General features: G+C 44.2%; 1 protein-coding gene across 1 annotated transcript in view; it reads left to right on the top strand.

Annotated features, from left to right (window-relative positions):
• The first annotated feature begins 1511 nt into the window (after nucleotides 1-1511).
• The window catches only part of LOC127812867 (uncharacterized), a 45430-nt gene continuing 27290 nt past the window's right edge, over nucleotides 1512-19651 (top strand). The window contains exons 1-4 of the mRNA XM_052353389.1: nucleotides 1512-1723; nucleotides 1854-1876; nucleotides 1961-2068; nucleotides 2179-2293. Of these exons, the coding sequence (XP_052209349.1) occupies nucleotides 1875-1876; nucleotides 1961-2068; nucleotides 2179-2293 (225 nt within the window). The 5' untranslated portion in view covers nucleotides 1512-1723; nucleotides 1854-1874. The remainder of the gene's footprint in view (nucleotides 1724-1853; nucleotides 1877-1960; nucleotides 2069-2178; nucleotides 2294-19651) is intronic.

Here is a 19651-nt window from a genome sequence, read left to right on the forward strand (position 1 = left end):
CTATTTGTCTTGTCCATCGCCAAATTTTTGTTGAGCTTGAAATTGCTGTTGATATTTAAATTGCTCATTAAAATTGTTGAACTTCAAATTGCTCACAATTCTTCTTGTCCCAATGGATCCTTCTCGTAGATTTTGAATCGGAAGAAAACGATTGATGACGAATAACAGCAGTGGTGGTAGAGAAGAACGAGCTTTGTAGGCGTGCTCATGACTTTTAGACACCAAATTCGATGAAAGTGGCGATGGCGAGGAGCAACGATAACCACCTCAAGCAACGGCGTTTTCTTCGAGCAGAATGATCCCAAGTTTTCTTATTATTTTTGTAAGAATTTATTATTTATTTTTATATTGAATGATTGATATTTTATATTTGATTATTAATTTATATATTTAATTATTAATTTGTGTATGTGTGAAAATTATAAAAATATAAAATAAATAAAATTGAAGTTTATTAAAATAAATAAATAAAATTGTCGACGTTCGGAATTGGTCGACAATGATTCATTGGCCCGTTCCGGTGCGGTGGATTCGAGAGAGAATAAAACAAGATGCTTGGTTCAGCCTTTTGATCCGCTGGCCCTTCCTTGCAAAGTACTCCGATGCCCAAGTCAGTGAGCGAGCAAGTAAGTGTGTAAGGTATTTGTTCGTGGACTCAAGAAAAACATACATGGCTCTCAGAAGAGCTGGCTGATATATACCCCAGGACATGCCTCTCTGTCTCTCCTGTACGTATACAGATGATGAGATGGAATAGCCGGCGTCGGTAGGGACGGCCATGTCGCAACAAGGTGTCGACGAGACCCTCATTAATGTGGATGAGATCTGCCATTACTGAGGATGGGATATGAGGTGAACGCGCGGAAACCCAGACGCGATTGTAATGATGTTGTAAAAGAGGGGCCAAGATGGGACCAACGTGGGCCAGCCAAATGGGTCGAGAAAATGGGTTTGAATAGTCCAGCTGGGACGACCCCTGGCCAAATGATATCCGTGGCATACACCATTCCCGTTATGCGAGCTGATCGGTTGCGCCAACGAAATGCAAGGGTCATTGGGAGCTTACTCAAAATGTAGCCAAGAGCTCGCCAAAGTACGTTGATAAATTAGTGGCATTACCGGGAGTTCGCTTAGTTTCGTCATATAAGCATGGGCACCAACAGTGTGTGAGCTCGCTTTGATGGACTCAACTCGAGGTTTCTCGAATCTTAAGCAGTTGGGCCGACCCATTGGCTTAAGTCCGACCCGTATAATGTAGAGTAGGAAATACCTGTAACCAAAATAAAGAGTAAAATAGAGAAAAAAATATGAAGTGCGATTGGAGTATATATAATTTTTATAATAAGTTAAAATTGAAAAATAAATTATTTATAATATAATAAAAAATAAAATAGGGAGGTGGTTAGAGATGGAAAACTTCTCTCCAAACTCGAAAAAACTTTTTATTATTTAATATTTTTGAGCAGAGACCGAACTTTTTCTGTGTCTCGTTCAAATATTATTTTTGATGAGACACCGTCTCTGAGAAGAAATTGGTCTCTGAGGCGGATATAGAGACGGAATAAGGGTTTAATCCCTCGTCTTCCTTCCTTCCTCCAATCTCAGCCGTCAGCCTCGCCTTCCCGCTTCCCTCGCCTTCGTGGCCGCCGTCCGTCGCCCTCGCCATCGACGCCGCCTCTGCCATCCGCCGCCATAGCACGGCCGCTGTTTCCTACCTCTGCCGGTGATGTCCCCTTTTATTTTTTGCATGAATATTTTATTTCCAAGTCTCTCTATCTTCATGCTAAACTTTGGTCTGCCAATTCTATGATTTCCTCTCTCCATCCATTGCACTTCACTGCACTGTTTCGCAGGCTTTCCAGCATCGAACGAGGATGTGAGTATTGGGCGCCTTTGATGCTTCTTCTTCAGCACCGATTCATATAAAAGTTATATTAATAGTGACTGAAATTCTGTGAAGGTCTCGAATATGCGTGAAGAATTTGCCGAAGTATGCTACAGAGGAGCGCCTCAGGGATTTCTTTTCACAGAAAGGAGAAGTAACAGATGCCAAGCTAATGCGCACCAAGTATGATTACCTTCATACATACGGACATACTCGTTTTACCCCCAAATAGTATTTATATTCCATGTTTGAATCAAGTCTTGTAATCTTCCTTTTTTTATGGTTTTCTCTAGAGATGGAAAGAGCCGGCAGTTTGGCTTCGTTGGTTTTCGGACCGAGCAGGAAGCTGAGGAAGCTCTCAAATACTTCAACAAATCTTACATGGATACTTGCAGAATTACTTGTGAGGTATGTGTGTCTATATCATTACTTTTCAGGCTCTCTGTGACATAGGGAAAACTGAAAAAACGAATACAGAACAACATATAGAGTTTCTCACATATTGCTGTAAGCTTCTAACGGTTAAAGTCAAGCGGGAGGCAAAGGAATTTGGATCTCTCAGTTTGGCTATACTTAGATAACGTATGCTGTATAGCTGAGTACTCAAAAGTTCAATATGAAGGGATTTCCAAAGTCGAATTAAGAGGGAAAAAGGAATGAAGAACATCCTATAGAGTTTCTGTTAGGCTCACTGAGAGGGCAGTGATCACCTCAGAATTCAGGAGGAAGAGGAGAAAAGAGATGGAAGGAAATGAAGAAGAGAACAGGAACTTCTTAATTCATTTGATGATGTTCCCTTACACCCTCTGCCCCTTTTTATTACAATTTAGTTAATAAAAAATGGAAAAGCAAGATGAACAATCCCAAACACACCCTTGACACCTCTGCTGCCATGTTAACAAACTCTCACGTGCACTTTCCCTCCCTCAAGTCAATTATCTCTTGTTGTATTCCTAAGTGTCGTGTGTCTCGGGTAAGAGGGGTGCTTATGTAATAAAGATATACTATGAGTAGAAGATAGTATATTAGGAGTTTGCATTAAAAGGTTGTAATTAGTTTGTTGCCGCTTTGGGAGTAGTACATTCCTAGCAACGGCATTCTGTTACGCACATGGGCGCTGGTGGCTGGCTTTATAAGCAGCTGTCCAACTCGTGAATAGGCATGAATGAATATTCTTAGAAGTTTCTATTCTCTTTCTTCCTTTCTCTCTTCTCCCTACTAATTCTCTCTTCCCTAAACCATTCGTATCATTCTATCGGAAATTCATAGTCAGCTCCTCGGAAGCTGACATTTGGTATCAGAGCGGTCTTCTTGAGCGCAAGCAGAGGCAGAGAAGAATATCCATATGGCCGAAGGAACGAGGATGAAGTAGATGGAGTCTCAACTCCAGCAAGTGGCTACAACAGTGGCGGAGGTGCAGACGAGAATGGGAACTCTCGAATCTTCAATTGGAGCAGGGGTAGATGCTCGGATTGATCAGGCCATGGAGAGGTGGCGGGGTGAGAATCGAGAACAGAATGCTCGGTTCCATGAGCAAGTAATGGAACAGATGCAGCAGATTATGCGAATGCTCTCAACTCAACAACCGGTGAGACTTTCCGCTGATTTTCCGCAAAGGGAGCGGTCGGAACCCATTCTTCAAGGGGTAGGAATGGAGCGCCGACCAGTGGGAATGTCGGAGATGGAATTCGAGCCGGAAGGGACTGGCGATAACATAAGGGAGAGAAGAGCGAGAGCTCAGGGAGATCGTTATCAACCAAACTTTCCGGTACCCAAACTGGAGATTCCGCTCTTCGATGGAGAAAATCCTAGATGGTGGGTAAGGAGGTGCGAACGGATGTTCGCCTTGTATCAGGTGCAGGAACAGCAGAAGGTCACCCTAGCCTCTGCCTACCTGAACGACATGGCTGATGCATGGTACCAGGGGTGGCTGGCGGAGAAAGAAGGTAGCCCATGGAACGAGTTCGCGGATGACTTGTATGAAAGATTCGGAGATCGGAGTATGCGGGATATAGTTGAAGAGTTTAACAAGCTCAAGCAACTTGGAACGGTACAGAATTACCAGCTCAAGTTTGAGGAGCTGAGGTCCTTAATGATGATACACAATCCCCATCTATCAGAAGAGTATTTTGTATCGAGTTTTATTAGTGGCTTGGGAGATGAAGTAAGACCCATGGTGAAAATGATGCAGCCAACAACAGTGAGGTTGGCCGCCGAGAGTGCAAAGTTGCAGGAAATGATGATTGAAGCACTGTTAAAAAAGCAGCGCAATCAAGTGAAGGGAGTGATCACCGGGGGTTGGCAGACTGGTAGCAGGACTCAAGGACGAGATGCGGTGCACAGTGGTAAGGGGGTCCTGGCATTACCTCCTGCAGCCCCTAATCTGACGACTGGAGGAGGGTTAATGGAGCAGAGACGCCAAGCTAACCTATGTTATAGGTGCGGGGATAAATACTTTCCGGGACACAGATGCAAACGACAAATCTTGTTGCTGGAAGGGGAGGACGAGGAAGGACTCGTGGAGGAAACTCCAGGAATGGAAGAAGGTGATCAAGGAGAAATCTCCCTACACGCCCTAAAAGGGGTGGCACATAGCAAGATCATCAAGGTGGAAGGGCGAGCTCACCAATGTTCGCTAATGGTACTCATTGATAGCGGAAGCACCCACAGCTTCCTGGATGAAGGCATGGCGAAGAAGTTGGGATGTGAAGTCTCAGATGCCCACCCTCTCTCGGTAACAGTTGCAAACGGAAACAAGGTACTGAGTTAATCCTCGTGTTTGGGATTCTGCTGGGAGATGAATGGGGAAGCATTTGTGGCAGATTTGAGGCTGTTGAAATTGGGGGGTTGTGATGTGGTACTTGGGGTTGATTGGATGAGGGGTGTGAGTCCCATTAGCTTCGATTTCAACAAGATGGAGGTGACCTTTGAGAAGGATGGAAAAAAAAGGGTGCTCAAGGGCAGTCAGGAAGCAGGTATGTGTAAAATGATAACGGGAAAGAGACTTCAACGGTTGCTCAAAAGCAAGTTCTCCCAAGTAGTGCAGCTGTTTTCTATCCAGGCTTTGGAAGTGTTCGAGAAAGAACCAGAACAGGGAGGAGAATTGGCAATTACATTGAGTAGCCACCCACATGACCAGTTAAAGGTACGCAAAACTAACGCTCTTAACATGCTATTATTTGAGTTCGAAGACCTCTTTTCCGAACCTAGCTCATTGCCTCCAAAAAGGCCCTGTGACCATACCATCCACCTCAAACCCAATTCAGAACCAGTGAACGTTAGGTCCTATCGTTATCCTCCCAAACAGAAAACTGAGATAGAGAAACTCATCCAAGACATGTTACAAAAGTCGATTATCCAACACAGCCATAGCCCTTTCGCATCTCCCGTACTCCTTGTCAAAAAGAAAGATGGTTCATGGAGATTTTGTGTGGACTATAGGCAACTCAATGCCATAACCATCAAAGACAAGTTTCCCATACCCATTGTAGAAGACTTGCTTGATGAATTGAAGCACGCTTCAGTTTTCACTAAGCTGGATCTTAGAGCAGGGTACCACCAAATTCGAATGGAGCCTCGGGATATCCCTAAAACCGCTTTTAAAACTCATCAAGGGCACTACGAATTCAAGGTAATGCCCTTTGGACTCACTAACGCCCCAGCCACTTTTCAAGCATTAATGAACCAAATATTTGAGCCCTACTTGCGTGTATTCATTCTAGTCTTTTTCGATGACATTCTGATCTATAGTTCCACTTTCATTGAACACCTAGCCCACTTGAGAACTACCCTCGAGGTTCTTCGACTCAATAAACTGTATGTTAAGAAGTCTAAGTGCTCCTTTGCACAAAGTCATGTGGAGTATTTGGGCCATATAATATCTCATGCAGGAGTCAGCACCGATCCTAGCAAGGTAGCAGCCATGGTGGAGTGGCCGAGGCCTCAAAATGTCAAAGGCTTACGGGGATTTCTGGGCTTAATTGGCTATTATCGCCGGTTTGTCAAGGATTATGGAGTTGTCAGTAGGCCACTAACGGAATTGCTGAAAAAGGATGGCTTCCAATGGAATGACCGGGCTGAGGAGGCTTTTGTTAAACTAAAGGGAGCTATGAGCGAAGTACCAACATTGGGCTTGCCGGATTTTGACAAGCCATTTGTATTGGAGACAGACGCCAGCGCTATTGGAATTGGAGCTGTCCTGGTACAAGGAGATAGACCCTTGGCCTTTCTTAGTAAGGCATTGGCTCCTCGGCATCTCAGGTTGAGCATTTACGAGAAGGAGCTGTTAGCGGTGCTGATGGCGGTAGAAAAGTGGAGGCATTACGTAGAAGGCAGTAAATTTGTGATCAAAACTGACCATGAAAGTCTGAAATTCCTACTTCAACAGAAATTACATACACAATTGCAACGAAAGGGGATGACTAAGTTGATGGGATTGGATTATGTTATCCAATACCGGAAGGGAAAAGAAAACTTAGCTACAGATGCCTTGTCAAGGTGTCATGAGGAAGGGCATTCTGCTGCTCTTACGGTGATGGTTCCAGACTGGCATAGGGAAGTGGCCTCGAGTTATGAAAATGATGAGAGTATGCGAGAGCTGCTACAACAACTGGTGGTGGATCCTAGTGCTAAACTAGGTTACACCTTGACTAATGGACTTATCAGAAACAGAGGGAGGCTGGTAATAGGAGATGATGAGAATTTGAGGAAAAAAATTGTGGAGACGTTGCACAGTTCTCCAATAGGGGGCCACTCCGGAATAGTTGCTACCTATCACAAAGTTAAGCAACACTTTCATTGGCCCGGGCTAAAAAAATATGTGATGGACTGGGTGTTGAGTTGTGATGTTTGTAAACGGTGTAAATCAGAATCGGTGGCCCACCCCGGGTTATTGCAGCCACTAAGTATTCCAGGAGGGCCTTGGGAAAGTATCTCAATGGACTTCATTGAGGGTCTACCCAAATCGGAGGGGTGAGATTGCATAATGGTGATAGTGGACAGATTCACCAAGTATGCCCATTTCATCGGATTGGCACATCCCTACACAGCTCAAGAGGTAGCAAAGGTGTTCCTAGACCAAGTGGTGAAGTTACATGGAACCCCTAAGACTACAGTGTCGGACAGGGACATAATTTTTACGAGCCTCTTGTGGAAGGAATTGACTGGAATATTGGGAATTCAACTCAGCATGTCGACGGCCTATCATCCCGAATCCGATGGTCAGACCGAGCGAGTAAACCAATGTTTGGAGACTTACTTAAGATGTGCTTGCTTCTTACAGCTGAGGACTTGGCATGAGTGGCTCGCATTGGCACAATGGTGGTATAATTCTAACTACCACAACTCCATAAAGAGGTCCCCGTTTGAAGCCCTATATGGTTATAAACCGACCTTACTGCCAGACCTGGGAAGTTCTTTGACAGTGGCAGCCTTGGATACTTACCTTCAACAGAGACAACAAGCCTTCCAGTCAATCAAAACGGAATTGGCCAGCGCTAGGAATCGTATGAAACAATTTGCTGATAGAAGGAGAAGTGAACGGGAATTTCAAGTGGGAGAGTGGGTGTATCTTAAGCTTCAGCTAGGCCATCTGAAAGCTCTACTTGGGAAGCCCAGTTCAAAGCTCAATCCGAGGTATTATGGCCCTTTCCTGGTGTTAGCTCGAGTTGGGAATGTGGCTTATTGTTTACAACTGCCGGAAAATTCCAATATACATCCGTTTTTTCATGTGTCCTTGCTAAAAAAGGCAATTGGGCAGCAAGCGGTCAATCTAGAGCTACCTCGCCTTCCAGATTCAAATGATAGCCCAAAGGAACCTATAGCGATACTTGACAGGAGAGTGATATACAACCAATGAGCGCCCATCATCCAGGTGCTAGTGCAGTGGTCTAATCTACATTCCGACAACAACACTTGGGAATACCTTCCAGATATTCTCAAACAATTTCCCAAGGCAGCGGGACTTCTCACCATTTCTTGAGGACAAGAAGAATTTAGAGGGAGGGGAGATTGTCATGTGTCTCGGGTAAGAGGGGTGCTTATGTAATAAAGATGTACTATGAGTAGAAGATAGTATATTAGGAGTTTGCATTAAAAGGTTGTAATTAGTTTGTTGTCGCTTTGGGAGTAGTACATTCCCAGCAACGGCATTCTGTTACGCACATGGGCGCTGGTGGCTGGCTTTATAAGCAGCTGTCCAACTCGTGAATAGGCATGAATGAATATTCTTAGAAGTTTCTATTCTCTCTCTTCCTTTCTCTCTTCTCCCTACTAATTCTCTCTTCCCTAAACCATTCGTATCATTCTATCGGAAATTCATAGTCAGCTCCTCGGAAGCTGACACGTGTGAACATTAACATGAACTGTTGAAGTTGGTTACCCAGCTTTTCCCTCATCTGTGCCATCTCTTCTCGCATTTAACCCAGCGTACCATCCAGCTTTTGATCGATCGCCATGATCGCTTCATGGTTACGACCATTTCCCAGCTAGAGCTGGTCGACTCGCCTCTGGACTTTAGACATGGATGAGCTGACTTGTTGCAGCTGAGTCTCTATGTTTTTCATATGTGTACCTTCTGCCATGGGCTAGCAACAATCCGGGCTGAGGTCGAGCTCTAATATCCAATTGTCACGCCGTGACAATGAAGTTTGCCTTGAACCAGTGAGATTCAAGAGAAGAACGGAGCTAAGGAAGAATGTTGGGAAAAGAAGAGAAATGAGGGGGAATATTGAGAGAAAAAGAGAGAGAGAACGCTGGGGGAGAATTATCAGAAGTGTTCTATTAATTCTTCAATATCCTCCCACAAAGCCGGGATAGCTGATATACTCACTTGGGTGGGTGTAGGTGCAGCAGATTACTTCCCACCGAGTGGTTACAACCATATCTTTTGTCCTTTTCTTAGGGCCTATCACGTGGCCTTTTGATTCTAACAAACTTACAGCTGGAAATTGAAATACAACACTAATAGTAATGCAACAAGAGCCCTAACAGCAACAGTAAGGAAATAAACAAAAATTTAAAACAGCATAGTCGTGACACTTCTATTGGCCAAACATGAAAGCTGATGTTCGGGACTATGTAAGACAGTGTTTCACTTGTCGGCAGATGAAATACTAAACAGAAAAACCAGGTGGACTCCTACAACACCTACCTATACCTCAACAAGACTTTATTGTGACTCAGCTATTCATCCAAATGGTGGTAAAAATACATGTGTTTCCCAAGAGCATAGTCTGAGACAGAGACCCCCTCTTCCTCAGTAACTTCTGGCATACCTTGTTCAAGGACAGTGGGACCAGTCTACACTACAACTCTTCTTACCATCCCCAATCAGACAGGAAAACTAAGGTGATCAACAGGATCTTGGAGATTTATTTAAGGTCATATGTATCTGAAGTTCCAGCAAATTGAGTGCATCTACTGCCCTGGGCCGAGTTGTGGTACAGTACTCCTACTACTCATCCCTCAAAATGGCACGCTATGAAGCTTTATTTGCAAGAGAACCACCAGGCATCCCAGATTATGTGTTGAATGGGATTACTCTGGAAGTTGCAGAACTAGTATTGCTACAGAGGACAGACTTGCTCAAGGCATTGAAAACCAAACTGCTTAGGCCACAACAGAAATGAAATCCCAGTATGTCAAGCATAAAATAGAAGTGACATTTGTGGCAGGTGATTGGGAGTGGCAGCTGTAGCACTACAGGCAGCACTTTCTTGAACACAGGGGGCACTACAAGCTCAGTCCAAGATACTACGGACCTTACCAAGTCATCAAGAAGATAGGCATAGTAGCCTACAAGCTCCAACTTCCTCCAAGTTCAAAATGTCACCGTGTTCCATGTGTCCCTATTGAAACCAGTCACAGGATCTAGGGACAATACTCAGCCTATTGATCTTCCAGAGGATAGCTACACCAACAAACCCCTAATTTGGCCCTCACAATCCTCAATTCCCGAGTGGTATTACTCAAGGACGAGGAGAGAAGGCAGATTCTGGTGCAGTGGAGAGGATTACCCCTAGAAGAAGCCACCTGGGAGGACTAGCAACAATTTGGGAGCTCTAACCTGACCTGAAAACTTTAGGAGAAGTTTGTTTTTCAGGAGGGAGGGATGATATCAACCAACAAAGGGACCTGCCGCCTGAGCCACCCAAGCCACTTGGACCAAGGAGAAGTGCCAGGGTGCAGATAATACCAACAAGGCTCTTAGACCAACTGATCAGTGAGGAACACAGTAAAGCTTAGTGTCATGTGTCTCGGGTAAGAGGGGTGCTTATGTAATAAAGATATACTATGAGTAGAAGATAGTATATTAGGAGTTTGCATTAAAAGGTTGTAATTAGTTTGTTGCCGCTTTGGGAGTAGTACATTCCCAGCAACGGCATTCTGTTACGCACATGGGCGCTGGTGGCTGGCTTTATAAGCAGCTGTCCAACTTCTAAGAATATTCATTCATGCCTATTCACGAGTTGGACAGCTGCTTATAAAGCCAGCCACCAGCGCCCATGTGCGTAACAGAATGCCGTTGCTGGGAATGTACTACTCCCAAAGCGGCAACAAACTAATTACAACCTTTTAATGCAAACTCCTAATATACTATCTTTTACTCATAGTATATCTTTATTACATAAGCACCCCTCTTACCCGAGACACATGACAACACGTCAAAACCTAGTTAGTATGGCCCTCGAATTCCCTCCTTGTGATAGAAATGAACCTTTGTTACGACACAACAGGGGTCATATCAGGCCGGTAACTCTTGATGTGGGGAGTGGCCAGGATGAAAAAGAGGGGAAAATGCAGGATAGGGGTCGTGGAGAGCAGGGACCGTGCCAACAAACGGGGTTTCTCATGCCTCGGATGGAGATACCCGTTTTTGAGGGAGATAACCCTCGTTGGTGGGTGAGGAAGTGCGAAAGGATGTTTGAATGGTCTAACATACCAGAAGGTAGGCGGGTGTCCCTAGCAGCTGCTTATTTTGATGACGTAGTCGACGCTTGGTACCAAGGTTGGACCAGTGTAAGGGGTCAACCTACGTGGGGTGAGTTCACTGAAAAACTATGTGAAAGGTTCGGGGAGAGAAGTATGTCGGACATTGTTGAAGAATTCAACAAACTAAGGTAGGTAGGAGAGCTGAAAATCTACTTGAAGAGGTTTGAAGAACTCAGGTCTCTTATGAGCAACCAAGATCCACACCTATCGGAGGCCTACTTTGTGTCCAGCTTCCTGAGTGGCCTAAGTGATGATCTAAGACCAATGGTCAAAATGATCAGGCCTAGAACGGTAGAACAGGCGGTGGAAAGTGCTAGGCTACAAGAAATGGTTGGGGAAGCCTTGATGAAAAAACAGAGGCAGCAAGCTAAAACTATGACAGGGGGCGTCCCACTTAGGTGGTAGAGGAGTGAACTGTGAGTGGACAGGGGGTAATGCTGTGGTCAGGCCACAGGGGATGCCTCAATCAACAGGCCGGAACGTGGACCAGAGGAGACAATTCGGATTGTGCTTCAGATGTGGGGATAAGTATTTTCTGGGACACCAATGTAGGAGACAAATACTACTTCTAGAGGGCAGTATAGGGGAGGTAAGAGCAGAAGAAGGGGGTGAAATCGAAGAAGATGAGGACTTAGGGGGTGAGGACAGTGGTGAGATATTGCTCCACGCGCTGAAATGGGTGACCAACAATAAGATAATCAAAGTAGAAGGTAGAGTGAAGGATAAGAGCTTGTTAATTCTGATAGATAGCGGAAGCACCCACAACTTCCTTGATGAGGATACAACCAGAAACTTGAAGTGCCCACTCTCTAACACTCTACCCTTGAGTGTGACAGTGGCTAACGGGGGCAAGGTGCTAAGCAACTCAGCTTGCTACGGGTTTAAGTGGGATATGCAAGGAGAAGGGTTTGAGGCGGATCTTAGGCTGTTGCAACTAGGTGGTTGTGATGTGGTCCTCGGGGTTGATTGGATGAAAGGGGTGAGCCCCATAAGTTTTGACTTCAATCGAATGGAGGTCTCATTTGATAAAGGTGGGAAGAGGGTGACACTAAATGGGGAAGAGAAACCGTCACTTGTAAGATGATAACCGGGAAGAGGTTGCACAAAGCCCTCAGGAACAACTGGAATAAGCTGACTCAGCTGTTCTCTATTGTAGCTGTAGAAGAGGGACTAGAGAAGGTGATGATGGGGGAGCTCAACCTGTCAGCTAGCAACCCTCATGGAAGGAAATGCCGAGTATACTCTCAGCACCTTATTGATAAACTGCTGTTGGAATTTGAGGACCTCTTTGTTGAGCCTAAAACCCTACCACCCACTCGTAACCTTGACCATTCCATTAACCTTATGCCTAATTCTGAATCTGTGAATGTTAGAGCTTATAGGTACTCTCCCACCCAGAAGTCATAAATTGAAAAAATGGTGAGGGAAATGTTGAACCAGTCCTTCATAAGGCCTAGCCATTCTCCATTCGCCTCACCAGTGCTCCTAGTTAAGAAGAAGGATGGTTCTTGGCGATTTTGCGTGGACTACCGCCAGCTAAACACCATAACCATAAAAGATAAATTCCTCATACCCCTAGTAGAAGATCTAATGGATGAATTGAGCAACGCCACCATTTTTTCCAAGCTGGACCTTCGGTCAGGATACCACCAGATTAAAATGAAGTCGGAAGATGTCCACAAAACCGCCTTTAGAACCCACCATGGACACTTCGAGTTCCTTGTGATGCCCTTCGAGCTCACTAATGCCCCGACCACTTTCCAATTGCTCATGAACCGGATATTTGAACCTTATTTGCGAAAATTCATACTAGTGTTCTTTGATGACATTCTTGTTTATAGCCCCACCTTTTACCAGCATTTGGAACACTTGAGAACCACCCAAGAGGTCCTCCGATCCAACCAGCTTTTCATCAAAAGGTCTAAATGCTCCTTTGGCCAGGAACATGTTGAATATTTGGGTCACTTGATATTTGGAAAGGGGGTCAAAACAGACCCCAAGAAGATAGACGCCATGATCAACTGGCCTAAGCCCACAATCTTAAAAGCATTGAGGGGGTTCCTTGGGTTAACCGGCTATTATAGGAGGTTTGTAAAGGGATATGGAGTGATGAGCAAACCGTTGACAGAATTTTTGAAGAAAAGGGAACTTTAAGTGGGGAGAGGAAGCCGAAGAAGCCTTTCAAAAACTTAAGGAAGCAACGAGTGCAGTCCCAACCTTAGGATTGCCAGATTTCAGTGAACCATTCATACTGGAAACGGACGCGTGTGGGGTTGGCATTGGGGCTGTGTTAGTTCAGAAAGGCAGACCATTGGCTTTTTTGAGCCAAGCCTTAGGCCCAAGGCATTTGGGGTTGAGTATTTACGAGGAGGAGTTCCTAGCCGTTTTATTGGCTGTGGAGAAATGGTGGCATTACTTGGAAGGAGGTAGATTCATTATTAAAACTGATCATGAAAGTCTTAAGTTTTTGTTACAACAAAAGTTACATACTCAGCTACAAAAAAGGGGTATGGCCAAGCTGATGGGGCTTGATTACTTGATATAGTACAAGCAGGGCAAAGAAAATGTGGCGGCCGATGCATTGTCTAGGTGCCAAGAGGAAGGAAGTTCGGTAGCAATCACTGCTGTGGTGCCAGAATGGTGCCAAGAAGTTATTGACAACTATGCCAATGATGAAAAGATGAGGAAAATATTAGAAGAAGTGGTAGTGGAACCTAATGGGGTCGACGGATACACCATATTCGATGGAATGTTGAGGTTTAAAGGCAAGATTGTAATCGAGGGGGGGAGGAAACCTCAAACAGAAAATATTGCAAACTCTACATGGATCACCAGTGGGGGGCATTCGGGTATCCAAAACACCTACCTCAGGGTTAAACAAATATTCTATTAGCCCAACCTCAGAAGGGATGTCAAGTAGTTTGTGCTGGCATGTGACATATGTAAGAGGTGTAAGCTGGAGAATGTGTCCTACCCAGGTCTGTTGCAGCCCCTTCCAATACCGGAAAGAGCTTGGACTAGTGTGGCCATGGATTTTGTTGAAGGAATGCCTAAGTTAGAAGGTAAGGATAGCGTGATGGTGGTGGTGGGCCGGTTTACAAAATTTGCTTAGTTTATTGGGTTAGCTCACCCTTACACAGCCAAGGAAGTAGCTAGGGTGTTTGTGGACAAAGTGGTTACTCAGTATGGAGTACCGAGCAACATTATTTTAGACCGAGACAAAGTGTTTACAAGCCATTTTTGGCAGGAACTAATGGGATCCATGGGAATTAAACTCAATATGTCGACAGCTTACCATCCACAAACGGATGGGCAGACGGAGAGGGTTAACCAAGTGCTGGAAACTTACCTAAGGTGCATGTGTATTAGACAACCCAAGCATTGGCATCGGTGGCTGGCCTTGGCTCAATGGTGGTATAATTCCACATACCACACTTCTCTAAAAATGTCTCCTTTTGAGGCACTATATGGGTATAAACCCTTGCTGTTACCAGCTGTAGGAGGACCATTTGCGGAATTATCAGTGGAGGAATACTTGCAGCAGAGGAGAGAGGTCTTACAACAACTAAAACAGGAATTGGCTTCAGTCAGGAATAGAATGAAGCAATTTGCAGATCGGAAGAGAAGCGACAGAGAGTTGGAAGTGGGAGAACAGGTGTATTTGAGGCTCCGGTATCCGCATTTGAAGTCCATCAGCCCAAGGCCAGTGAATAAATTGACCCCCAAGTACTTTGGTCTGTTCACTATAACGGACAAGATAGGAAAGGTGGCATATAAGCTTCAGCTACCTAAGGGAATTAAAATACACCCGGTATTTCATGTGTCCCTATTAAAGAGGGCCACTGGGGCTAAGCGGACCAACCTAGAGATACCTATACTGCCGGAGGAGGAAGACGAGTAGAAAGAACTAGAAGCTATATTGGATAGGACGGTGGTTTATAATCAAGGAGTTCCCCTCATCCAAGTTTTAGTAAAATGGGGACTAGAAGGCACTAATGGTGACACTTGGGAGTATCTACCTAACTTGTTGCAGCGTTTTCCAAGGGCGGCAAGTCTCTTGAGCATTTCTTGAGGACAAGAAAAGTTTGAAGGGGGGGAAATTGTCACGACTATGCTGTTTTAAATTTTTGTTTATTTCCTTACTGTTGCTGTTAGGGCTCTTGTTGCATTACTATTAGTGTTGTATTTCAATTTCCAGCTGTAAGTTTGTTAGAATCAAAAGGCCACGTGATAGGCCCTAGGAAAAGGACAAAAGATATGGTTGTAACCGCTCGATGGGGAGTAATTTGCTGCACCTACACCCACCCAAGCGAGTATATCAGCTATCCCGGCTTTGTGGGAGGATATTGAAGAATTAATAGAACACTTCTGATAATTCTCCCCCAACGTTCTCTCTCTCTCTTTCTCTCAATATTCCCCCTCATTTCTCTTCTTTCCCCAACATTCTTCCTTAGCTCCGTTCTACTCTTGAATCTCACTGGTTCAAGGCAAACTTCATTATCACGGCGTGACAAGAAGTTGGCAGCCACTCTTTTGAAGATTTTAGCAATCCCTGCATGCCACAATAGGAGAGTCATGGAATTATTGGATTATCAATGTTTTTAGTGGAGAGTCGCAGGCCAAGATAACCCTCCCTTGAAACATATCTGTCCATTTTTCACCTGATACAAACTAGCAGTATGCTTGTCTTGATGCCACTTACCATGTAGTCCCATCAATTCAAAGACAGCTTCAATTTGCTATTGTATTTTCTTCATTAGGTCACTGGTAGGCCTTGAAATGACCATCATCATGGCTTGAACCGAGATGACATTCTCCCCTTCCTGTTCAGATCAACTTTTCCTGGAGAAGGCATCGGCTGCGATATTGTTCTTTCCTGGTTTGCACTATGGCGTAGTTGTAACCACATAAATTACTAATGTAGTTTTGCTGTTCTGTGGTCTGAACCGAGTCATCAATTCTTTGAGACTTTTGTGATCTGTGCAGATGGTAAATGAACTTCCTAGGAGATATTCGTCCACTCTTGGAGTGCCATGTAGTTCCTTGACATAAACTGAGGCCTGCAGCAACCTTGGGGGAAGTTTCTTGCTGAAATAAGTGAGGGGATATTGGCCTTGTGTCGATACAGCCCCTATTCCCACATTGGATGTATCAGTTTCAATGCTAAAAGGAGCAGTCAGGTCTGGTAGGGCTAGAACAGGTGCTTGTGTTATGTGGGTCTTTAGGCCCTGAAATGCTTGTGCTGCTCCCTCATCCCAATTCCAACCTCCCTTTTTGAGTAAGTTAGTCAGGGGTGCTGCCACCATGGCATAATTCCTTATGAACCTTCTGTAGTGCCTAGTGAGTCCCAAAAATACTCTTAGCCATTTAGATTGGTAGGGTTAGGTCATTATACTGTGGCTTCATTTTTTTTTTTTTGTAATCAGGTTCCACTCCCTTCTCTGATACAGTGTGACTCAAATATCCAGTGGAAGTCAGAAAGAAAGCACGCTTGCTGAGTTTCTAGTAGAGCTAGTTCTGCTTCAGCAGGAGCAACACTTGGGATAGGGGTTGATGACGGTCCTTCTTATCCTTACAACCAAAATGTCATCAAAGAATACTGCCACCCATCTTCTCAAGTAAGGTTTAAAAATCTCATTCATGAGGGCTTGGAAGGTGGAAGGGGCATTAGTGAGACCAAAGTTCATAAAGAATTCACAGTGCCCTTGGTGAGTCCTAAAAGTTGTCTTCTAAAAGTTGTCTTCCCAATGTCCTTGTGCTCTCTAATTTAGTGATAGCCAGTTTGGAAAAAAAGAATGTCCCACGAAGCTCATCCAACAATTCATCAATGGTGGAGATGGGAAATTTATCCTTTACTGTCATTGCATTGAATGCCCTGTAATTGACACAAAACTGTCACGACCCGGGGGGGTAATCTTGTAATTACTTACCTCTTGTAGACCATTAGGGGGGTTAGAAGGTGGGAAGAATGGTTGTAACAGCTAGGGTAGGCTTTTAAGTGGTTAGAGGAAATTGTTGTATGACTAGAGGTCCTTTTAATGGAGACCTACGACACACAGGAGGATTTACCGATTGAATGAATGAATAATCTTTCCTCCCTCTCGATCTCTTTCTCTCTGATTCTCTCCCTCTTCCCCTCTCTCTTCTCTCGTTCTTACAATCGGCATTATCGACAGTGCCAACCCTAATTCAAGGGCTTGACAAAAACCTCCATGAACCATCTTTCTTTTTAATCAACAGGACTGAAGAGGAAAATGGGCTAATGCTTGATCCTATCACTCCTCTGTCCAACATCTTTTGCACTTGTCTCTCTCATGCCTATAAGGCCTGGCATTTACAGGCTTGGTCTTTTGGCGATTAATTCTCCTGAATGGAGGTAATTGCCATGACCCCAAGGATATGATAGTAATTAGCAATAGTTATTTTGTTATTTTAGTAGTTGTATTTTTCATTTTACTCAGTAACATAATTACTTACCTAGGAGACGTAGCTATATAAAGCTACTAGAGCTGTAAAGAAATCATTATGTGAAATGATAATTGAATTCTTATTTCTCTCTCAACTCTAATCTGTTAAAATCATTTGTATTAGATAAGTTGAGAGTCTCGGGTGGATAGTTATGTTAGGGATGTATTCGGTAGTTCATTTAATTAGTCTTACTGTTAGTTGGTTAGTTATAACAACCAAGGTTGTTGGTACATTAGTTCTTGTTTGGTCTGCCCCTATGTTCTATAAATAAGGGGTCGGGGGCCATTAGTTCTAGTGAGTGCTTGGTCTGCCCCTATGTGCTGTGTAAGAGGAAAGCTAGTGAGTGCTTTGTAATCTGTTGTAATCTCTGTATAGCCTGGGTATAGGGCAGTTAGAGAGAGTTTTCAGTACATGTAATTGTTATTTCATGATTCAAGATAGTGGAGAAGAGGCCTAAGGCAGTCTGGATGTAGGTTTCCGAAAGGCAACTGAACCAGGATAAATTTTGTGTCTTCTTGTGTGTGCGTGTTCTTCTATTTTGTTGCTGTCATATTCTGTCTTTCTTTTCTTTCGTGTGTGGGGTATTTCCAATTATCTTGAGGGCTGAGTGTTTAAGTGAGGCAGAAGACTGGGACAACATAATCTCTCTCTCGTTCCCTTCTGATTTCCCTGTTCTCTCTCTATTCTTGCTGTTCTTCCTCTCTATCTGTCTAATTCTCCCTCCCTTTCTATTCTCTCTTTCCTGATTGCTTCCAAATTCCCTTACAAACCCTAGGTTAAATCTTGGTGCATGACATTAGTAGGCCTGCTGGTTCTTGAAACACGTCTTAATACTGTTCAATTAATTATTGTAATCCTTTTTCGTCTGACATCAGCATTTCTTCACTATGGATTATCTTAAGATGAAAGAACTCTGCACTTTCCCCACTGCTCTCCATCCTCTGTAATTGACTGTCCTTCAGAGGAATTTCCCTGACCTTAGTGTTCCCTTGCAGAGAAACAGCTTTTCCATCTCACATAACAGTTCATAGTGAAGGCCTTAAAGTCTATCTGGACAACACTTAACAGTTCTAGCCATTGTATCCCAACATAACATCAACTCCCTTGATTGGCAAAACAAAGAGATTTGGGGTGAAAACCACCGGCTGCCCCTGCAAGGGTACCCCCACCCACCTGTGTTCACACATTATGTAATCTCCATTCCCCCCAAAAACCTATCTCTCCATTGTTAGCACCATTCTAGCTGCAGTATTGATTTGCAAGAAGTTGTGTAGTGCCACAGTCTATCAAAACTTGAGCTGAGTGGCCCATCATACTGCCAGATAGCCTGATGGTTTTAGGATTGGTTTGGCCTTCCAGGGCATGCAACTAATCTCAGGCATGGGCTCTTGGGAGGGCTCTTCCATCAGGGTTTGATCCTTGGTCCCTTCCTTAGTGTCATCTTCCTCAACCTCTGTGTCCTGATTAAGAACTAGTAACTGCTGCTACATTTGTGCATGGGGGGGAAGTTCTCATCACAATTATAGCATAATCCATTCTCCCTTTTGAGTTCATTCCTGCTTTGTTTAATAGGTGAAGTTAAGTTAGTTTCAGGCTTGGGAGTAGAGGGAAGAGCCGCAGTTTTAAGCTGTGGGGGAGATCCCAGCAATGAGGTAGTGAAGGTAGGAGAATTTCTGGAGCTTGAGGTCCTAGGAACCTTCAGTTGTCCTCGTGTAATTTATTTAGCTAACTCAAATGCTTGAGTAAGGGTACTAGGTTTGTTTGCTAACTCCTCTTGTTGTATTTCAGGGTTCAGTCCTGATATAAAACAATTCTTGAGAAAGTTAGCTGGAAGTCCAAGTTACTCAGTGAAGAGATTTTCAAATTGAGTCTGTTATTCTTGCACAGTGTTTGTTTGCGTTAGTTTGACAAGTGCTTCTTGAGGATTTTAGAGTTCTGCAGGCCCAAATCGCACTCTGACTGCTGCTTCAAATTCTCCCCACATTCCCAACAGGTTGTTTGCAGCTGGACCATCCAATGAATGAGACTAAACTGATCTTCAGGGCACCAGGGATCCCATAGAATTTGAAGAATGGTTGCGCCTTAAACAACAAATCCGTCAGGTGGCCCTTAAGTAGAGGATAATCCACTTGGAAAGTCCTAGGAATTCCTGTTTGAAATAGGCACCAATTGATCCAGGTTGAGGGAATCCACATGATTGAGGGGTTGCGCTTGAAAGGGGAGTGTTACTGGATCCTTCCCGGGTGGAATTCAGGGGATCTGGGGTGATCTTATTGGGGTTAGGCTCATTGGTGCGAGGGTTATTCA

This window comes from Diospyros lotus, chromosome 11 (genome assembly GCF_014633365.1).
Source record: "Diospyros lotus cultivar Yz01 chromosome 11, ASM1463336v1, whole genome shotgun sequence".
Taxonomy (NCBI): domain Eukaryota; kingdom Viridiplantae; phylum Streptophyta; class Magnoliopsida; order Ericales; family Ebenaceae; genus Diospyros; species Diospyros lotus.